The sequence below is a fragment of the Oncorhynchus kisutch genome, linkage group LG29 (genome assembly GCF_002021735.2).
Source record: "Oncorhynchus kisutch isolate 150728-3 linkage group LG29, Okis_V2, whole genome shotgun sequence".
Lineage (NCBI taxonomy): Eukaryota > Metazoa > Chordata > Actinopteri > Salmoniformes > Salmonidae > Oncorhynchus > Oncorhynchus kisutch.
Window position 1 is genome coordinate 9118534 of NC_034202.2, and position 23112 is coordinate 9141645.

Here is a 23112-nt window from a genome sequence, read left to right on the forward strand (position 1 = left end):
TGCCATCATGGAGCTCAGAACCCCCCCCCCATGTTTGTGTCCAGCCCAGTGTATGAAAGTGTTTATGCTGTACAGACTCATCATTAACCCTAAATTATAAACTGGGTGGTTTGAGCCCTGAATGCTGATTGTCTGACAGCTGTGGTATATCAGATCGTATACCACTGGTATGACTCATCATATACCCTAAATTAACCCACTACACAATGTCTCTGTCTAAAAGTTTACCTTATCTTACCTTATGGTTAAGCTGTTAATTATCTATGCATAGTCAATTTACCCCAATTACATGCAGTGGTGGAAAAAGTACTCAATAGTCATACTTGAGTAAAAGTGAAGATACCTTAATAGAAAATGACTCAAGTGAAAGTCACCCAGTAAAATACTACTTGAGTAAAAGCCTAAAAGTATTTGGTTTTAAATATACTTGAGTATGAAAGTAAATGGAATTTCTAAAATGTACTTCAAAATAAAAAGTAAATACAATTTCTACTTCCTTATATTAAGCATTTTTTCTTCTTCTTTCTTTCTTTATTTACTGATAGCCAGGGGCTCCAACACTCATCATTTACAAACGTGTGTGTTCAGTGAGTCGGCCAGGTCAGAGTCAGTAGGGATGACCAGGGATGTTCTCTGTTTAGTGAGTCGGCCAGGTCAGAGTCAGCAGGGATGACCAGGGATGTTCTCTTGATAAGTGTGGGAATTGGACCATTTTCCTGTCAAAACGAGTACTTTTGGGTGTCAGGGAAAATGTATGGAGGTGAAAGTACATTATTTTCTTTAGGAATATAGTGAAGTTAAAGTTGCCAAAAATATAAATAGTAAAGTATAGATAGTACTTTACACCACTGCCTACATGTACATATTACCTCGACTACCCTGTACCCCCGCACCGGTACCCCCTGTATATAGCCTCCACATTGACTTGGTAACGATACCACCTGTATATAGCCTCCACATTGACTTGGTACCGGTACCCCCTGTATATAGCCTCGTTATTTTTATTGTTCAACTTCTTTTTTTAAACTTTAGTTTATTTAGTTTTCTGAACCGCATTGTTGGTTAAGGGCTTGTAAGTAAGCATTTTACGGTAAGCGCTACAGTACACCTGTTGTATTTAGTGCATGTGACAAATGAAATTAGATTTGGTTTGAAGTGTGTGCTCAGATGGAAGAAATCAAATAAAAAATCGAGTCAAATTTTATTTGTCACATACACATGATTAGCAGATGTTAATGCGATTGTAGCGAAACCAACGAGTAATCTAACCTAACAATTCCACAACTGCTACCTTATACACACAAGTGTAAAGGGATAAAGAATATGTACATAAAGATATATGAATGGGTGATGATACAGAACGGCATAGGCAAGATGCAGTAGATGGTATTGAGTACAGTATATACAGTGCCTTGCGAAAGTATTCGCCCCCCTTGAACTTTGCGACCTTTTGCCACATTTCAGGCTTCAAACATAAAGATATAAAACTGTATTTTTTTGTGAAGAATCAACAACAAGTGGGACACAATCATGAAGTGGAACGACATTTATTGGATATTTCAAACTTTTTTAACAAATCAAAAACTGAAAAATTGGGCGTGCAAAATCTGAAGTCCACATTCATCTCCTTTGTTTTCTTGACGTTGATTGTGAGGTTATTTTCCTGGCACCACACTCCGAGGGCCCTCACCTCCTCCCTGTAGGTCGTCTCGTCATTGTTGGTAATCAAGCCTACCACTGTAGTGTCGTCCGCAAACTTGATGATTGAGTTGGAGGCGTGCATGGCCACGCAGTCGTGGGTGAACAGGGAGTACAGGAGAGGGCCGAGAACACACCCTTGTGGAGCCACAGTGTTGAGGATCAGCGGGGTGGAGATGTTGTTACCTACTCTCACCACCTGGGGGCGGCCCGTCAGGAAGTCCAGTACCCAGTTGCACAGGGCGAGGTCAAGACCCAGGGTCTCGAGCTTAATGATGAGTTTGGAGGGTACTATGGTGTTAAATGCTGAGCTGTAATCGATGAACAGCATTCTCACGTAGATATTCCTCTTGTCCAGATGGGTTAGGGCAGTGTGCAGTGCGATTGTGTCGTCTGTGGACCTATTGGGGCGGTAAGCAAATTGGAGTGGGTCTAGGGTGTCAGGTAGGGTGGGGGTGATATGGTCCTATCTTGTCTCTCAAAGCACTTCATGATGACGGAAGTGAGTGCTACTGGGCGGTAGTCATTTAGCTCAGTTACCTTAGCTTTCTTGGGAACAGGAACAATGGTGGCCCTCTTGAAGCATGAGGGGACAGCAGACTGGGATAAGGATGGATTGAATATGTCCGTAAACACACCAGCCAGCGGTACTCCAAGAATCTTGTAAATCTACGTTACACATGGCACGACGGGCAGTCATGGTATAGCTGTGTGGTGAGTGTGCACTCGTGCCTGTGTGTGTGTGTGTGTGTGTACTGAATCTGTCCGATTCTGTCTATATGACTGGTGTTATTCTTGCACCAGCGATGGCACCAGCGATGACATCAGTGAGTGATCATTGCGTAACCCTCTGTGAGTGAGAAGTGTAGCGGGCCTCTCTGACCTTTCCGCCTGGAACACCGCTAACCACACCTCTACTTCTACTGCTGGAGCACTTACCGGGGTCAGGCACCACTTCTAGAGTAGACTGGGCTGGTATAGTGGGTAGGGGGCCCTTTGGGGTGGTGGGTATAGGGCCCCAAGCCCCCCTGTTTCTCCCAGCTGTGTGTTGCGATTGAGGTGGTAAATAAGGGTTGTTGTTGGGCTGAGTGGTAGGTATAAATAGGCCGTTCTGGCTCAGACCGAGTTTTATTTACCTTACTTATATGGGAAGATCCCTAGAAGTCTCTTTGTCTCTCCCAGCTGTGCAATGTGATGGAGATGGTGGATTAGGGTTATAGCAGGAGTATTGGGTAGGTATTGGTTGTGTCCCTCCCTCTCCCAGCTGTGCAATGTGATGGAGATGGTGGATTAGGGTTATAGCAGGAGTATTGGGTAGGTATTGGTTGTGTCCCTCCCTCTCCCAGCTGTGCAATGTGATGGAGATGGTGGATTAGGGTTATAGCAGGAGTATTGGGTAGGTATTGGCTGTGTCCCTCCCTCTCCCAGCTGTGTTCTATGACTGATGGGGAAATAGACATGGGTTCCTGTGTTGCTTTGGTTATAGACATGGGTTCCTGTGTTGCTTTGGTTGCCGTGACAATGAGTCAGTTTATTAGTGTGTTGCCAGGAAGGGCATAGAAAATGGGGAAGGGGCAAAGTGGTTATGTTTTCACTAATGAGATTGAGATAAACTGTGTATGTGTGTGTGTGTTATAACACACTTTACCAGTTCATTATCTTTCATCCAGTCTGTTTATTTCTTGGCTAGCCCCATACCAAGCTGTGTGTGTGTGTGTGTGTGTGTGTGTGTGTGTGTGTGTGTTCGTGTGTGTGTGTGTGTGTGTGGGGCTGTGTGTGTGTGTGGGGCTGTGTGTTGTTAACTATGTGTGACTCCGGTTTATCAGAACCCAGGTGTCACATTCTGCGCGCTCGTGTGTGTGTGTCTCCTCCCGCACGCGTGTGCGTGGCTGTGGGTCGTTAACTGTGTGTGACTCCGGTTTATAACGACCCAGGTGTCACATTATGGCTACAGACACCATGGATTGACCTCCCATTTACCCAATGTCTCACCCACTCCAGTTGTTAGCTTTTACTTGTATGTTGCCTGCCTGCCTGCCTGCCTGCCTGCCGAATGTGATGAATGAGGCTATTCAGTTTAACACAGTGTTTTTACAGACTGCCAGCCTGAGTGACCAGAGACTCATGTTACTGTCAAACACTGAATAGAACTCTTATTAGACTATGAGTAATAATTCTAAAGCCGGAATATGACCTCCCCTGTACTTGGCTAAATGGACTAATAAGCAAGCAGCCGTTTTGATGCTGGTGATGCTGATGGATTTCTTCTTCTCCTACCCCCCCCCCCCCCCCCTCCCCATCCATGTGTCTATTCCCCCCCTCCCCATCCATGTGTCTATTCCCCCCCTCCTCCTCCCTCCACTTGTCTACTTCTTCTCCTACCCCCCCCCCTCCCCATCCATGTCTATTTCCCCCTCTCCTCCTCCCTCCACTTGTCTACACCTTCTCCTACCCCCCCCCCCCCCTCCCCATCCATGTGTCTATTTCCCCCTCTCCTCCTCCCTCCACTTGTCTACTTCTTCTCCTACCCCCCCCCCTCCCCATCCATGTGTCTATTTCCCCCTCTCCTCCTCCCTCCACTTGTCTACACCTTCTCCTACCCCCCCCTCCCCATCCGTGTCTATTTCCCCCTCTCCTCCTCCCTCCACTTGTCTACTTCTTCTCCTACCCCCCCCCCTCCCCATCCATGTGTCTATTTCCCCCTCTCCTCCTCCCTCCACTTGTCTACACCTTCTCCTACCCCCCCCTCCCCATCCATGTGTCTATTTCCCCCTCTCCTCCTCCCTCCACTTGTGTACACCTTCTCCTACCCCCCCCTCCCCATCCATGTGTCTATTTCCCCCTCTCCTCCTCCCTCCAAGTGTCTACACCTTCTCCTACCCCCACTCCCCATCCATGTGTCTATTTCCCCCTCTCCTCCTCCCTCCACTTGTCTACACCTTCTCCTACCCCCCCATCCATGTGTCTATTTCCCCCTCTCCTCCTCCCTCCACTTGTCTACTTCTTCTCCTACCCCCCCTCCCCATCCATGTGTCTATTTCCCCCTCTCCTCCTCCCTCCACTTGTCTACTTCTTCTCCTACCCCCCCCCCCCCCTCCCTCCCCATCCATGTGTCTATTTCCCCCTCTCCTCCTCCCTCCACTTGTCTACTTTGGGCACGTTTCCCTATCCTCTCATCAGTCAAACGTGCTGATCTGTGGAAGGAAGGGGACACCTGAGAGGAGGGGAGGGAGGAGCACACAAACTCCTTCCTTCCTGAACAGACCAGATGTTGGTGGCTGCAGACCCAAACTCTGCTGGTGTTCACTGTGTGTTTAAGAAGCTGAGAATCATGTAGCAAGCAATGTAGTAGGTGTTTTTTAAAAAACATTTTACATAGTAGAGTCAAGTATTCTGTTGTGGACGTCTGGAACTCATTTTAGTTTACGACCCAATCTTACAATTGGACTCCGTATTGACTGTGTGACTCAGTAGCTCGAAGGTTACATTTATATACCGTGCGATCAGAAAGTATTCATACCCCTTGACTTATTCCACATTTTGTTGTATAACAGCCTAAATTCAAAATGGATTAAATATATATTTTCACACAATACCCCATAATGACAAAGTGAAAACTTGATTTTAGAAATGTATTGAAAAAGAAATATAGAAATACCTCATTTACGTAAGTATTCACACTTTGAGACGTCTCTATCAGCTTTGCGCATCTGGATTTTGTGATTTTTCTCCCATTGTTCCTTGCAGATTTTCTCAAGCTCTGTTACTTTAGATGGGGAGCGGCGGTGAACAGCAATCTTCAAGTCTTTCCACAGATTTTCAATGGGATTCAAGTCTGGACTTTCACATTATTGTTCCGAAGCCATTCCAGTGTTGCTTTGGGCTGTTTACTTTCTGAAGGCATTGTATTTTGACTCGTGTGTGTTCTCTCCTCAGGGACTTCGCGTAGCCGCAGCCCATTGGACGACAGTCTGAATGACATCCCAGACGTGGCACCCTCCCGTAAACGCCGCTTCCGCCACCTGCAACCTCCTGACACCGTTGCTAAGAGAACGACCTCGGAGCCAGCGCAGAAACCGAGGTACGGACATAACACACACACACACACACATATAGTGGCAAGGGTGTCTGAGAAACACATAGGGCTATGACATGACGATGAGTTTCCCAACATGGTCTCCTGGGTAGATCTGTGTGGTAGATCTGTTCTGAATCTTGGTATTTCTCGTCTCTGAAATGGGAATGTCACTTTGTTCTGCCCCCCCCCTTCACTCTCTCTTCCTCCCCACCCCTCTCTCCCTACTTTTCTCCCTCTCTCTCTCTCTCTCTCTCTCTCTCTCTCTCTCTCTCTCTCTCTCTCTCTCTCTCTCTCTCTCTCTCTCTCTCTCTCTCTCTCTCTCTCTCTCTCTCTCTCTCTCTCTCTCTCTCTCTCTCTCACTCAGCATCTGAGACTTTTTCATAGATATGTAAAAGGCACTTGCTTTTCCACTGATATTCTGTCTCTGTCTGTGTTCATGAATGGGAAAATAACTCCATGTTACAGCTTTACACACCTAGCAGCAGGCGAGCTCTCAAACAAGACTGGATCACAACATAGGGAACTACCGTAGCTTTGAAAACCAAACTGTTTTAGCCAAATTCCATATGTGATTGTGTGATTTACATGGTAGCTGTCGTAAACTGGGTCCACTCTTGCCACCTCACAATGGTGCACTTGCGCGTATGTGCGACTGCATGTATAAACCTTCTCACACATGACAGGCAGGAAAAACATTTAATCACCAGGCCAACAACGGCCAGAGAGGGTTGGAAGACCTGGGCTTTTAAATTCCCTTAAATAATCCCTATAAATAAAATACTCACCCTATAATACAGACTGTGGCTTAGCGTAGATAAACATTGTGTATAATGCAACATTAGATGAATCCACAATGCTACGGGTTGTCTTTCGCTATTAACTCATCACTGTTGGTCAGCGGGAAGAAGGAGAGGAGATGACATGAGTGGAGTTGAGAGGAGGAGATGGGGACAAAAAGAGGATCACGAGGTTAGTTCGTAAGGATCTATTCATCATTCTGTCACCACACACTTAACTGTGTGACATCGTTCCCAGTGTCATGGATCTGCTTGTGGCTGCCATGCGGTGACAGACGATGAAGACATAATGCCACCACCTCCTAGTCCTGAAGAGAGGAGAAGAACAAGAGGAAACAAGAGGAGATTAAAAGGAAAAGTGTATTTGTTGACCTATAGGCTCTCCATGTTCTAGTTGCGGCTGCTAGGACGTCCCTGAACTTACCCCATCAGCTGGCCTCACATTTTCCACCCCTGCAGTGTGCTAGTGGACAACCCTTACCACGGCTGGCCACCCTACGGCCCTATCACATCTACACTGCAGCTCACTTTATTAGTGTTAAAATGCCACTGCTCTCCTGCAGGCTCAAACTGTTGGCTGACTGACTGGAGTTAAGTCACTCATGGACCCACCAGAGAGAGTTGGAAGAGAGCTTTTAAAAGCACAAGAAGTACCTTAGGAGAAAAAAACGATGAATAAAAAGACCATTCAATCTACAGACAGTAGCTTGGCATAGTTAAACAAACATGGTGTATGATGCAACGATAGATGAATACACAATGCTACTGGTTGTCTGTCGGCTATTAACACATCACTGTTGGTTTCAAGAGGGGAGGAAAGGAGGAGATGTGAGGAGGAGAAAGGAAATGAGTGGAGGGGAGAGAGGAAAGCAGGAGACAGGAGAGCAGGAGAAGGGGACAAGGATCTCCTACTCATCATTCTGTCACCACACACTTAACTGTGTGACATTGCTTCCTGGTGTCATGGATCTGCTTGTGGCTGCCATGCAGTGACAGATGATAAAGACATAATAATACTACCTCCTAGTCCCGAAGAGAGGAAAGGAGTGGAGGAGAGGAAAAGAGAGGAAACTGGTCGTTCCACCTCGAGGAGGAGGGGTCGTTCCACCTCAAAAAGCAGAAGAGGATTTCGACATCCACCATCTCCGACTGTTCTGAAATCATTTCTGTTAGAAACTAATACGATTAGCATTCCGGCAACATTATTTTGTTGAAATATACACTACCGTTCAAAAGTTTGGGGTCACTTAGAAATGTCCTTGTTTTTGAAAGAAAAGCACAAAATAGCATCAAATTGATCAGAAATACAGTGTAGACATTGTTAATGTTGTAAATGACTATTGTAGCTGGAAACGGCAGATTTTTTAAAATGGAATATCTACATAGGCGTGCAGAGGCCCATTATCAGCAACCATCACTCCTGTGTTCCAATGGTACGTTGTGTTAGCTGGTTTCTTCACGCATCGCGCCGACAGAAACAAGTATCTTTTTGGTAAGAAGAAGGGCGGGGGGGTATGCATTATGATTAATGAGATGTGGTGTGATCATAACAACATACAGGAACTCAAGTCCTTCTGTTCACCTGACTTAGAATTCCTCACAATCAAATGCCGACCGCATTATCTACCAAGAGAATTCTCTTCGATTATAATCACAGCCGCATATATTCCCCCCCAAGCAGACACATCGATGGCCCTGAACAAACTTCATTTGACTCTATGTAAACTGGGAACCACATAACCCGAGGCTGCATTAATTGTAGCTGGGGATTTTAACAAGACTAATCTGAAAACAAGACTTCTATCAGCATATCGATTGTGCTACCATGGCTGGTAAAACTCTTGATCATTGTTATTCTAACTTCCGCAACGTATATAAGGCCCTCCTCCGCCCTCCTTTCGGAAAAGCTGACCACGACTCCATTTTGTTGCTCCCTGCCTAAAGAAACTAAAACAGGAAGCTCCCGCGCTCAGGTCTGTTCAACACTGGTCCGACCAATCTGATTATACGCTTCAAGATTGCTTCGATCACGTGGACTGGGATATGTTCCGCATTGCGTCAAACAACAACATTGACGAATACGCTGATTCGGTGAGCGAGTTTATTAGCAAGTGTATCGGTGATGTTGTACCCACAGCATTTATTAAAACATGAAAACTGAAAGCGCGAACCACTGCTTTTAATCAGGGCAAGGAGACCGGAAACATGACCGAATACAAACAGTGTAGCTATTCCCTCCGCAAGGCAATCAAACAAGCTAAGCGTCAGTATAGAGACAAAGTACAGTCGCAATTCAACGGCTCAGACACAAGAGCTTTCTGGCAGGGTCTACAGTCAATCAAGGATTACAAAAAGAAAACCAGCCCCGGACCGGGATCTCTTGCTCCCAGACAGATTAAACAACTTCTTTGCTCGCTTTGAGGACAATATAGTGCAACTGACATTGCCCGCTACCAAAACCTGAAGACTCTCCTTCACTGCAGCCGACGTCAGTAAAACATTTAAACGTGTTAACCCTCGCAAGGCTGTAGGCCCAGACGGCATCCCCAGCCGCATACTCCGAGCATGTGCAGACCAGCTGGCTGGTGTGTTTATGGACATATTCAATCAATCCTTATCCCAGTCTGCTGTTCCCACATGCTTCAAGAGGGCCACCATTGTTCCTGTTCCCAAGAAAGCTAAGGTAACTGAGCTAAACGACTACCGCCCAGTAGCACTCACTTCCGTCATCATGAAGTGCTTTGAGAGACTAGTCAAGGACCATATCACCTCCACCCTACCTGACACCCTAGACCCACTCCAATTTGCTTACCGCCATAACAGGTCCACAGACGACGCAATCGCAACCACACTGCACACTGCCCTAACCCATCTGGATAAGAGGAATACCTACGTGAGAATGCTGTTCATCGACTACAGCTCAGCATTTAACACCATAGTACCCTCCAAACTCGTCATCAAGCTCGAGACCCTGGGTCTCGACCTCACCCTGTGCAACTAGGTACGACTTCCTGACGGGCCGCCCAAAGGTGGTGAGGGTAGGTAACAGAATCTCCACCCCGCTGATCCTCAACACTGGGACCCCAAAAGGGTGCGTTCTGAGCCCTCTCCTGTACTCCCTGTTCCCCCACGACTACGTGGCCATGCACGCCTCCAACTCAATCATCAAGTTTGCAGACGACACTACAGTGGTAGGCTTGATTACCAACAACGACGAGACGGCCTACAGGGAGGAGGTGATGACCCTCGGAGTGTGATGTCAGGAAAATAACCTCACACTCAATGTCAAGAAAACAAAGGAGATGATCGTGGACTTCAGGAAACAGCAGAGGGGGCACCCCCCTATCCACATCGACGGGACAGTAGTGGAGAGGGTAGTAAGTTTTAAGTTCCTCGGCATACACATCATGGACAAACTGAATTAGTCCATCTACACAGCAGCGCCTCTTCAACCTCAGGTGGCTGAAGAAATGTTTCTTGTCACCAAAAGCACTCACAAACTTTTACAGATGCACAATCGAGAGCATCCTGTCGGGCTGTATCACCGCCTGGTACGGCAACTGCTCCGCCCACAACTGTAAGGCTCTCCAGAGGGTAGTGAGGTCTGCACAACGCGTCACTGGGGGCAAACTACCTGCCCTCCAGGACACCTACACCACCCGATGTCACAGGAAGGCCATAAAGATCATCAAGGACATCAACCACCCGAGCCACTGCCTGTTCACCCCGCTATCATCCAGTAGCGAGGTCAGTACAGGTGCATCAAAGCAGGGACCAAGAGACTGAAAAACAGCTTCTATCTTAAGGCCATCAGACTGTTAAACAGCCACCACTAACATTGAGTGGCTGCTGCCAACACACTGACTCAACTCCAGCCACTTTAATAATGGAAATTGATGTAAAATATATCACTAGCCACATTAAACAATGCTACTTAATATAATGTTTACATACCCTACATTACTCATCTCATATGCATATGTATATACTGTACTCTATATCATCTACTGCATCTTTATACAATACATGTATCACTAGCCACTTTAAACAATGCCACTTCATATAATGTTTACATACCCTACATTATTCATCTCATATGTGTATACTGTACTCTATACCATCTACTGCATCTTGCCATCTTGATGTAATACATGTATCACTATCCACTTTAAACAATGCCACTTTTATATGTTTACATACCCTACATTACTCATCTCATATGTATATGCTGTACTCGATACCATCTACTGCATCTTGCCTATGCCGTTCTGTATCATCACTCATTCCTATATTTGTATGTACATATTCTTTCATTCCTTTACACTGTGTGTATAAGGTAGTTGTTGTGGAATTGTTAGGTTAGATTACTCGTTGGTTAATACTGTATTGTCGGAACTAGAATCACAAGCATTTTGCTACACTCGCATTAACATCTGCTAACCATGTGTATGTGACAAATAAAAATTTATTTGATTTGGTATCTGGAGCATCAGCATTTGTGGGTTCAATTACAGGCTCAAAATTGCCAGAAACAAAGAACTTTCTTCTGGAACTTGTCGGTCTATTCTTGTTCTGAGAAATGAAGGCTATTCCATGCGAGAAATTGCCAAGAAACTGAAGATCTCGTACAACGCTGTGTACTACTCCCTTCACAGAACAGCACAAACTGTCTCTAACCAGAATAGAAAGAGCGGGAGGCCCCAACTGAGCAAGAGGACAAGTACATTAGTGTCTAGTTTGAGAAATGGATGCCTCACAAATCCTCAATGGGCAGCTTCATTTTATAGTACCCGCAATAAACACCAATCTCAACGGCGAAGAGGTGACTCCGGGATGCTTAATTTATAGGGTTAGGGTTATAGTACCTGATGTTCGTTTTGTACCATACTTTTTTCTAACAGTAACCAGGGTTTCCGTCCAAACTTTTTATGTGAGTATAGTTTGTTTTCTATAATCTCACTCTTTTGTCCATGACAATAATCTCATCATGTAGGCTATATGTGTGCTCTAAGCAACACTGCACATGCCAATATTAGAGTTTGCACACGCTATATATTTTTGTGAGAACCATCAGTAGAGTTTTTTTTTAATGCGATGGATTTTTTTATTCGTTACGTGGGAGTTTAACCGCCAAAAGGTGTTTTATGTACACTGTCATCACTCACAGCCTTTTAACTGTAACAAGTCAATGTGATGGAAATGCATCTCTGGTGGGAAAATTCACTTTCTTCTATGCAGATTTGAGAATATTCACATGAAAATCTGTAGCCAATTGGATGAAAAGCTAGCTATTGAGTTAGACATGAGGAATCCAAAGAAATGGTCAAAGTTTGCATTTGAAACTGTGGCCAGCTAAACAAATCCAAGCATGGGTTGCTGTCATACCTGGTCCATAGCCTGCTTACAGGGTAAGAAAAACAGTATTTACTATCCCATTAACAATGATCACCAAATAGCAGGAACAGCCCCATCTAGTGGTCAACCTGGTAATATCAGGATGCAGGATGGGATATAAACCCAACAGCTTAAATTACAAATGTCCGTGAACAGGGGGAAAAACACATGGGTGTCATGGTTTGCTGAAATGTTATGGAACGACCCGGAGAGGACAAGAGAAGGGAGTAGAGGAGAAATAGAGGAGATTCAACAGAACGAAACAGTATATTTGTTGGCCCATAGTCTCTCCACGTTGTAGCTGCCCACTCGGCCGTTCCTGAACTTACCCAACCAGCTGACCTCACACTTTCCACTCCTGCAGTGTGCTTGAGGACAACCTGTGGAAAACACCACAGCTGGCCACCCTCCGGCCATCTAAACTGCAACTCACTTTATTAGTGTTAAAATGCCACTGCTCTCCTGCAGGCTCTCTGGCTTTATGGTACTGCTAATTGTGTTTTAGACTAAAACACACACACATGCTGGCACACACACACACACACACACACACACACACACACACACAACAGGTAGCTTCAGGCGGCACACATGCATACACACACACACACACACACAACAGGTAGCTTCAGGCGGCACACATGCATACACACACACATACACACACACATCAAATCAGTGTAATGATCACGTGCGCTCGGTAAAGTGAAATGCTTACTTGCAAACTCTTCTCTACTATGCAGTACAATGTCAATATCAATCGAGAATCACACCAGGTAGCTTCAGGCGGTCCAGCTGGTCATGGGAGGATTAGTACTGTACGTCAGCTGCAGGAGAACTAACTCTTGGCACAATAAGACCCGAAGCCATGTTTTAATTGATGCTCTTTGTTCTGAAAGCGGTTGTTTATTTCTCAGCGTTCTTGTTGGTTGCTGATATACAAGCACAGTGTGGTCTAAATATCAGATCACATGTCTGTTGATTTTTATTAAGTATTGTGGGGGCATTGGATATTTAAGAGAAGATTCTGGGTAAAGCTAAGGAGATCGGGCACAGACTGACAGTCCAGTAGGGGCTTTGATTCGAGAAAGTCTTACACTGGGCAAAAATTTTAACGCAATATGAGCAAAAATAAAAGATCTCAGAAATGTTCCATCTGCACAAAAAGTGTATTTCTCTCAAATGTTTTGCGCAAATATGTTTACATCCCTGTTACTGAGCTTTTCTCCTTTGCCATGACAACCCATCCACCTGACAGGTGTTGCATATCAATAATCTAATTAAACAGCGTCAGCTTCTTCACCTGCGGGATGGTCTGAGACGAGTGTGGGTGAGCGGTTTGCTGAGGTCAACATTGTGGAAGTAGTGACCCATGGTGTCGGTGGCATTATGGTATGGGCAGGAATAAGCTACGGACAACGAAACACAATTGCATTTTATCGATGGCAATTTGAATGCACAGAGATACCGTGACGAGATCCCGAGGTCCATTGTTGTGCCATTCATCCACCGCCCATCACCTCATGTTTCAGCATGATAAGGCACGGCCCCATGTCGCAAGGATCTGTACACAATTCCTGGAGGGCTGAAAATATCCCAGTTCTTCCATGGCCTGTGTACTCACCAGACATGTCACCTATTGAACATGTTTGGGATGCTCTGGATCGACGTGTAAGACAGTGTGTTCCAGTTCCCACCAATATCCAGCAGCTTCGCACAAGAGGAGTGGGACAACATTCCACAGGCCACAGTCAACAGCCTGATCAACGCTATGTGAAGGAGATGTGTTGCGCTGCATGAGTCAAATGGTGTCCCCCAGATACTGACTGGTTTTCTGATCCGTGCCCCAACCTTTTGTTAAGGTATCTGTGACCAACAGATGCATTTCTGTATTCCTGTTTATGTGAAATCCATAGATTAGGGCCTAATGAATTTATTTAAATTGACTGATTTCCATATATGAACTGTAACTCAGTGCAGTCTTTTGAAATTGTTGCATGTTGTGTCATTTCTTGGTGTAAAAGGTGTCATACTCAGTGGGGCTTGAGTTGTAGAGAATGTGGATCTGTCCGTTTACTGTTCTGCTGTGCCTCGGCTGATTTTTCCCATGACAAACTAACCCTCTCTGGTCTAGATTATACTGCAGTTCCCAAAACACACACACACGTACACACGTACAAGCCCTGTAAACCATCAGCACCGATAATCACTACAAGACAAGGTATTGACACAGCGCTATGTGTTTGCTCGTGTGTACTCGTGTGTGTGTGTGTGTGTGTGGCTGCATGGTGCTGATTTGCGTGGGTTTGTAAACAATACTTGGCACAAACTATTAAAGACTGACGCACACACACACTAACCTTCTCCATCTGAGGTTCAGAGACAGGAATCTGTGTTTACATCAGTCAGCTCTACCTTCTGTTTCATACAGAAACCTTAACCTTGGGGATGGGGGTAAGGTTACTGGTGTGTGTGTGTGTGTGTGTGTGTGTGTGTGTGTGTGTGTGTGTGTGTGTGTGTGTGTGTGTGTGTGTGTGTGTGTGTGTGTGTGTGTGTGTGTGTGTGTGTGTGTGTTTCCATGGGTGTAACTATTTTCTCATATTGGTGATAATGATTGAAAACAAGTTGGATGGCTTTGCTCTCTGCATACACCACACACCGGTGGCCTGTCAGTCAGAGGCTAAAGGTCAGAGGTGAGCCTTTTGTTAATGAGATTATTTACCCGGAGCAATTGGGTGAGGTCAAATGGAGCTCCTCAAAGTGAATGCACCTGAGGAAAGAGAACTCACCAGCCACCTACTTGATTTGTTCTCTCTCCCTCAGTTTTACCTTTTCCGTCTGCATAGTGAAGCGCTGACTGCGCTGTAGCCGTGGTTATATTTCGCTCCCTCCTTCTGTACTTTCAGTAGGGAAGAAATCAAGACTGCTGATTTCATCTACACACACACACACACACACATACACACACACACACACACAATTATGACAGTGCCAGGTCTGTCTGCATTGTTAGCCCTCATTAATATTGCGGCTGTGTTTAACGAGTGGACTGCTGGAGGGTAGAAGGACATGAGTTAATCGTGTTAAAGGGATACCTCAGGATTTTGGCAATGAGGACCTTTATCTACTTATCCAGAGTCCGATGAACTCGTAGATATCATTTTTATGTCTGCGTGTGCACTTTTGAAGGAAGTTTCTAACTAGCGCCAGGGCAAATTGCTAACAAGCGTTAAGTCTATGCTTATCTATGCTTATCTGCTAGCAGATTCCCATAGACTTCCAGCATGGTAGCAGATTCCCATAGGCATCCAGCATGGTAGCAGATTCCCATAGGCATCCAGCATGGTAGCAGATTCCCATAGACTTCCAGCATGGTAGCAGATTCCCATAGACTTCCAGCATGGTAGCAGATTCCCATAGGCATCCAGCATGGTAGCAGATTCCCATAGACTTCCAGCATGGTAGCAGATTCCCATAGACTTCCAGCATGGTAGCAGATTCCCATAGGCATCCAGCATGGTAGCAGATTCCCATAGACTTCCAGCATGGTAGCAGATTCCCATAGACATCCAGCATGGTAGCAGATTCCCATAGGCATCCAGCATGGTAGCAGATTCCCATAGACATCCAGCATGGTAGCAGATTCCCATAGGCATCCAGCATGGTAGCAGATTCCCATAGACATCCAGCATGGTAGCAGATTCCCATAGACATCCAGCATGGTAGCAGATTCCCATAGACATCCAGCATGGTAGCAGATTCCCATAGGCATCCAGCATGGTAGCAGATTCCCATAGACATCCAGCATGGTAGAAGATTCCCATAGACATCCAGCATGGTAGCAGATTCCCATAGACATCCAGCATGGTAGCAGATTCCCATAGACATCCAGCATGGTAGCAGATTCCCATAGACTTCCAGTCATTGCGCTAACGCTAGTTATCATTGGCTCTCAAAACTACCTCCCATCTTCATACTGGACACAGAGACATAAAAATGGTACGCACAAGTTCATCTGAATCTGGGGAAGTAGATAAATCCCGATGTGTCCCTTTAATGTGTTACAAGTGTCTGCTGTCAGTTCGGCATATGACCAATAGCTCTGTTAAAGCGGTGTGTATCAAACCTGTTTACTCGTTAGCAGTTACTGTAGTGTGTTACAGTGAAGTGACTCAGCTCAAAGACGTGCGAGCGCACACACACAGCACTGCAAAACCTGCTCCCAACTATTGACAAACTGTTTCCACAAAGGAGAGAGCTCGGAGTGTGTAAATGGTTTACAGGTGTTTGAACATTCGGGGTAAGAATGGTAATGGGTTGTGTTGGTGTGGTGTGGTGTGCGCCTGCCTGCATGCACTCTATAATGGAATCAATATCTCCCTGTGTGTGTTGCCTCCAGGCAACGTGCACAACTACTGATCATTTGCTAAAGTCACTGGAACTTTTGGTAGTAGCAGGCAATCTATGGTAACTATGGTAATTTATACTTAGAATGACGTATTAATATACCGTATAAATGTTTTATGTCCATGAGTTTCTAGTAGAAAGACCATAAGGTTCAAGAGGAAACGGTCAAGTGATTGATAAATGTATCTAATCAACAATGGATTATTTTGTATTAATCTCTGCAACTCTTCCAACTATAGATGATTTTCACAACTGCCACCAGTTTGACACTGAAACATTTACAATGAAAAAACATATTGACATAGTCCAATAAGTGTGTACATGTTTTTAATTTAGTAAATGTTGAAACCCTCATATTAAACACCAATGTTATTCACTAAGTTGATGGTTTATATTTAGCATCATGTTTGACAGCTCTGACAATCTATGTTTTATTTTTTCATCGTCTTATATGATTATTTGATATATTTTATATGTGATATGGCCGGAGATAATTAGACAGCTGTGATAATCTGAAATTCTCCAAAAGGCCAAAAAATGACTTAAAAGTTACAAAAATGCTTAAAGTTTACTGGTAAACTTTTGAAAAAGTTACCAGTAATATACCCTCCCTCTGCAACCCTACTTTCAGGGTTGATATGAGGAGGGTTTGAAAATGAAAAAATTCTAAAAACCAGTTTTTGCTCTGTCATTATGGAGTATTGTGTGTAGATTGATGAGGGGGAAAAACTATTCTATCCATTTTAGAGTAAGGTTGTAATGCAACAATGTGGGAAAATCTTAATGGCTCTGAATACTTTCCGAATGCACTGTATGTCTATGGTTGGTTGCGGCTGTCAATTTGCCTTTAGCAAATTTCTAAATACGCACGAAAAACATAGTTTGGAAAGAAAATGCTGTCATTACTGAATGTGTATTGTTATAGACATTAAAAATAATGATACACACAAAAACATTTGATTAAATATTTGATTAATCGGTCTCCTAAAAGCAATCTTTGCAAGAGGGAGGGTATCTGATTTCATTGGTCCTCAACCCGCAACTCAGACACTTCATTCGGGATAAATGGAGTTAGCTACCCCTGGAGAAGGTAAGTTCTGAAACATTTGTTGCCAAATACTTCTAAAAAGTCAGCCACTTTCATGGTACCAGTTATCCCGAGTTGAACTCAGACTTGACCAAAGTTACCTCGCTAACTCTTCAAACCTGATTCATAGTATAGGGCTCTTCTCTCCTCTGTCTGTCTGTATGGTGTGTGTGTGCTTGTGTGTGCACTTATGTATCGAAAAGTGCAGACAGCCCTAGATTTGAATGTCAGGAGTATGCATTCAATGTGGTTTTCCATACAGGTAGACAGCCATTGGTTAGAAAATAAAACCTTGCACACACCCCGACGCGATACATTTAATAATCAGTACAGTCAGCAACAGTCATTGCTTTCCTGCTTGGATTAGACTGACATTTTTGTTTGTTTTATTGGCCAGGAGGGACCCCCTGCCATCATCCAGAGCAGCAGCCAATAAGGACCAGGCTCCCCAGCATTCTAGTGATGTCATTCCTGATGCTGAGGACCTGTTTGAGGACATCTGAGTTCTGACCACTCACTCCTCAATCAAATTCTTTCCCTCCCTCACTCCTTTCATCTCTCTCTCCCTCCATCACTTTCGTCTGTCACTCTATCAGCCGGTCCCAACTCTCTTAGAACCCCTTCCCCTAATTAACCCCTTCGATGTTTGGAGATCTGAAAGATCTGGATAGGTGTAAACAGTGCGGTGATGGAGCTTCCATCCTATTCCTTCCACCTTACAGATCCAAATGTAAAAGTGTATTATTAATATCATGAATTTGGCATCCTATTTATGGTGATAATGGTAACTCATTTTAAAATGTCAAAGATCCAATCAACTATGGATAGTATACCTAGTTTCACTCTGCATACATAAATCTAATGTGAGTCGGAATGTACTTTCACATACACTGCAAAATGAATAAATAAATATATATATATTCAGCGTACAATTGTAAGGTAACCATCCAGGCCCGGCTCGAGGAGGACATGACCGAGGGAACATTTTAAATTCATGGGGGGGGGGGCTCTTCGACCCTCCTAACAAGTTACCTTAGTCTGAAGCTATTGATGTGCACACCGGTGGCAAACTTGTCCGCAGTATGTATAGGTGCATTGATAAACCGCAATGTGATGCTGAATTTGCCAGGAGGGCACCAAGCACGCCAGCTCCAAGGAAACGATGGAGACAACTCTGCGAGAGTATGTCGTTGAAAGCACAAAGCATTTTTTAAATATTTGTTTTTGCAAACAGACAGAAAATGTGTTTTGGAAAAATGTTTTGGCAAGCTCACAATCCTATTGCAGCTGGTTGCCTTACAATTGTACAATTTAATCAACATATATTGTTTTAATGATTTATTTTAGTATACAACTATTGTCAGAGGAGTTACATTCAACGATTCAATGGTAGTCTACGCAGATGAGTATGAAAGTTGATCGATGTCTAACTGTGTTCACCTGATGGCTCAGCATATACAAGCTTGTTTCCAAAGCTAAGTAGGATACATGGAGGTAGGCAACTAGATGATAGACTCCTTCTCACTGAAGTGCATTACCCCTCATATACCTGTAGGAGTCGCTGTTCAGGCAGGAATTGTTGGAGTGGCTTCACATTTTATGTCAATATACACTATATATACAAAAGGATGTGGACACCCCTTCAAATTTGTGGATTTGGCTATTTCAGCCTCACCTGTTGCTGACTGGTTTATAAAATGAGCACACAGCCATGTAATCTCCATAGACAAACATTGGCAGTAGAATTGCCTTACTGAAGAGCTCAATCATTGGGTGCCACCTTTCCAACAAGCCAGTTCGTCAAGTTTTGGCCCTGCTAGAGCTGCCCCGGTCAACTGTAGGTGCTGTTATTGTGAAGTGGAAACGTCTAGGAGCAACATCGGCTCAGCTGAGAAGTGGTAGGCCACACACGCTCGCAGAACAGGACTGGCAAGTGCTGAACCGCGTAGCGGGTAAAAATCGTCTGGGTTTCCATGGCCGAGCAGCAACACACAAGCCTAAGATCACCATGCGCAATGCCAAGTGTATGCTGGAATGGTGTAAAGCTCGCTGCCATTGGACTCTAGGAGCAGTGGAAACACTCCTAGAGTCCAATTGGCCTAATCGCCCAACATCAGTGCCCGACTTCACTAATGCTCCCGTGGCTGAATGGAAGCAAGTCCCCGCAGCAATGTTCCAACATATAGCAGCAAAGGGGGACCAACTCCATATTAATGCTCATGATTTTGGAATGAGATGTTCGCCGAGCAGGTGTCCACATACTTTTGGTAATGTAGTGTACCTCTTTATTTAGGTTGATGGCATGATGTTGAAACGTTGACTTTGATTCAAACATTCCATTTTACTCTCAACATTGAAACAACAAATATAGGATGAAAAATATTTTTACCGTTTCTCTGTGGAGTTTTCAACACAATTTCAACATTTACAAAGTTCTGATGATTATGTTGAAATTAGATTGTTAGTCAGGTTAGTATTTAAGTTGCATCTTTATCCTAATTTCAATGTTTGCAATGCTTGTTGAAATGTGATGAAAACCGCATTAGTTTACTTTTTGAAAATCCAAATGTGCTTTCCACGTGGATTCCAAGTCCGCGATAGGTTGACAAATGACGTTGAAACATTGGTTCAACCACTGTGTTCCCAGTGGGTTGCTTCAGTCTCTCTACACAGGGGTGGCCAACACCTGGTTCTACTAATCAGCCTTGCTAGAACCTGACTGAGCATGTCAAGGTCCTGGCTCGTGTCCTACCCCTTCCTCTACCTAACCTAAGGACCACCAGGACCTTGACATGTCGCATCGGGTTCTAGCAAGGCTAGAACAAAAGCCTGAATACCTAGCTCAACACCTCTGCGCAGCCACCCTTCCTCTACCAGTATGACTTCCCGCTCTTCTCTAGCCTCCATCTCGCTGTTAATCCTCCACCACTCCCTCCCGTCTCTATCACTGTCACTACTCAGCCCAGCCCAGCCCACTACGACACAGAGGAAGTCAAAGAGACCGTTATATAGAGAGAAGGGAATTAGACATATATATTTTTGTAGTGCACCATTTATAATAATTTATAATGCTGTAACAAAGGGGATATTTTTGTACTCGATATGGACAAAACATTACCTGTAAAGATCAGTCTTTTTGCTGTTTTTAGTATGAAGAAGAGAAGTGTTGGTTCTTTATGTGTATAAAACACGAGTAAAGTGTAATAAAAACGTAGGTTAACAACATGAAGTATAACAAACGTTGTTGTGGTCTTTAGTATGTTAACTGTGGTACGGTAATAATCGGTTCTGGCTACTCTACGCACATAATGTGTATGTTAAAGCTACACATGTCTTAAATCGCATCCCGGAAGACATTGAAAACATTGTGAAATTATTCCCAGAGTTTGGGATTCCGCCAGCGACCTACTGAGTCATTGAAAGTTATAGAGCATAAATTGGGGCGTCTCTCTCTCCTCTCTCTCTCAATTCAATTGAAGGGCTTTATTGTCTTGAGAAACATTTGTTTACATTGCCAAAGCAAGTGAAGTAGATAATAAACAGAAGAGAAATAAACAATAAAAATGTATTGTAAACATTACACTCACAAAGGTTCCAAAAGAATAAAGACATTTCAAATGCCATATGTGCAAATAGTTAAAAGTACAAAAGGGAAGATAAATAAACAGAAATATGGGTTGTATTTACAATGGTGTTTGTTCTTAACTGGTTGCTCTTTTCTTGTGGCAACAGATCATACATCTTGCTTCTGTGATGGAACACTGGGATTTCACCGAATAGATATGGGAGTTTATCGATATTGGGTTTGTTTTCGAATTCTTTGTGGGTCTGTGTAATCTGAGGGAAATGTCTCTCTCTCTATTATGGTCATACGTTTGGCAGGAGGTTAGGAAGTGCAGCTCAGTTTCCACCTCTCTCTCTCTCTCTCTCTCTCTCTGTTTTCTGATACGGGGCGGTATCAACATTGGGGTGTAGGACGTGTGCCCCTCCTCTTGCTGGTGACAGATAATAGTAGCGGGTGTGAGAAGGATTTGAACTTGCAACCGAGGCAGAGTGGAGGAGACTCCAAGTTGATGACCGAGCAGACTGCGCTCCGAAGAGAGAGGAAAAGAGAGCGCTATAACAGCTGGGACCAAAACATCTGTGCGCTAATCTACTCTTCTGGACCTTGTTCTGGGACTGGAACCCGGGCTCTTTGGAAACTAGATCGAATACTTACTTGATGGATATCAGGACCCAAGGTATGATATTATAAATGTTAATTGAATTGCTTTTTTTATGTAGGCATATTGTATTTTATCATATACTAAGGTTTGTCTTATTATGCCTTTCAAAGGCGGTTTACTCCTGTCGCTTAGCCTACGAGTCGATTTGCAGTTTCACATCGATATCTGTTCATTGACATGTCTGACGTTTTGCTTGCTGTGATTTATCACCAGAGAGATGTCAGCGTTATGGTGGCCAGGTTGATTTATGTTCTCACACTGATAAAGGACAGCTGATCACCGATGAGCTGGTCACAAATAACCTTGTCAGCACAGCTGCTGAGGCTGAGCGCGAGGCGAGCGAGTTTATCAATTCAACTTCGGGGACGCCTCCGAGTGGCGCGCGTCACAGGCAGCTGTCCAGTTGCGCACGGTAACGTCCGTACTAAAGTCGTCCCCAGTTTCAGCCAGGTGTGTGTGTCTTAATCCCGTGTCCACGGAGCTGCTGGACTGATGTTGTCCCTGCTTGTCGAAGCGGTTGTCACAGTGTGTCATTTCATTGATCGTTCCAATGCTACTCTCTAGCGCCCCACCATTTTTTCTTTATAACATATTTCATGGAATTCTTCTCATTTTGCAATAGGGCACAGATGCGGTTTTAAAGCACATTACCTGCAATTATACCCATTTTGCCTTGAGGTGGAGATACATTTTTACATTTTTGAAGTTAATTACCTGCAATTCTACACATGACTTACGCCATGTTAATGATATTTGAGTGAGAGTGACTAACAAAATCAATGGGGGCCCTCTGGAGGTCAGGGCCCCTGGGCACGTGCCTTGCGGGGTCCGTATTTGGCCCTGATTACTACACGTTTAAGTAATTGCATAGACTAACTTACCAAGCAAAAAATTGTTAGCTGACGTGGCTAATTTAGTAACTCAGTGACTAACAGCACAAGAGAAAAACTGCTGATGCACAACCAAATGTTTAACTTACACCTTGTGTATTCTACTATTCGAACTAAACAGTGAAGTTGAGCTGAGTTCCTTAAAAAAACTGAGTTCCTTAAAAAAACGGAGTTCCTTAAAAAAATAATTTATATATTTTGTTTTGGGTCGGGGCCCCCTAGTGGCCAGAGGTCGAAGCAAACGCTTATGTCTGGAACCTGCCCTGTCTGGAACCTGCCCTGACTATGGCTCCCTAGCTCTGCGTTTGTGTTTTACTGAATAATTTCATTGTTGTATTGAAGTGAAGTAGGTTGAAGCAAGTTTAGCATGTAGGGTTTTCAACGCTGAAAGCCTAAACAACAAGAACCATGTCTACTGTTGTGGCAGAATTGGGGTGAGCTGTTCTTAAGCATTATGCTCCGTTCATCTGTGATGTCAAGGCCTTTCATAGACTCCTGTTATGTCTGCATCCTAACACAAGGCCATTGTGTTCTG

General features: G+C 44.2%; 2 protein-coding genes across 3 annotated transcripts in view; both read left to right on the top strand.

Moving 5' to 3' along the window:
* xrcc4 (X-ray repair complementing defective repair in Chinese hamster cells 4) overlaps nt 1-20700 on the top strand; it is a 31182-nt gene extending 10482 nt beyond the window's left edge. The window contains exons 7-8 of the mRNA XM_020465537.2: nt 5635-5779; nt 17859-20700. Coding sequence (XP_020321126.1) covers nt 5635-5779; nt 17859-17964 — 251 coding nt within the window. The 3' untranslated portion in view covers nt 17965-20700. The remainder of the gene's footprint in view (nt 1-5634; nt 5780-17858) is intronic.
* A 701-nt stretch (nt 20701-21401) lies between these two features.
* Nucleotides 21402-23112, top strand: part of vcanb (versican b) — a 38942-nt gene continuing 37231 nt past the window's right edge. The window contains exon 1 of one of the 2 annotated variants that reach the window (XM_031809174.1): nt 21402-21702. In XM_031809174.1, the coding sequence (XP_031665034.1) occupies nt 21684-21702 (19 nt within the window). In that variant the 5' untranslated portion in view covers nt 21402-21683. The remainder of the gene's footprint in view (nt 21703-23112) is intronic. The other variant, XM_031809173.1, reaches the window with a different exon arrangement.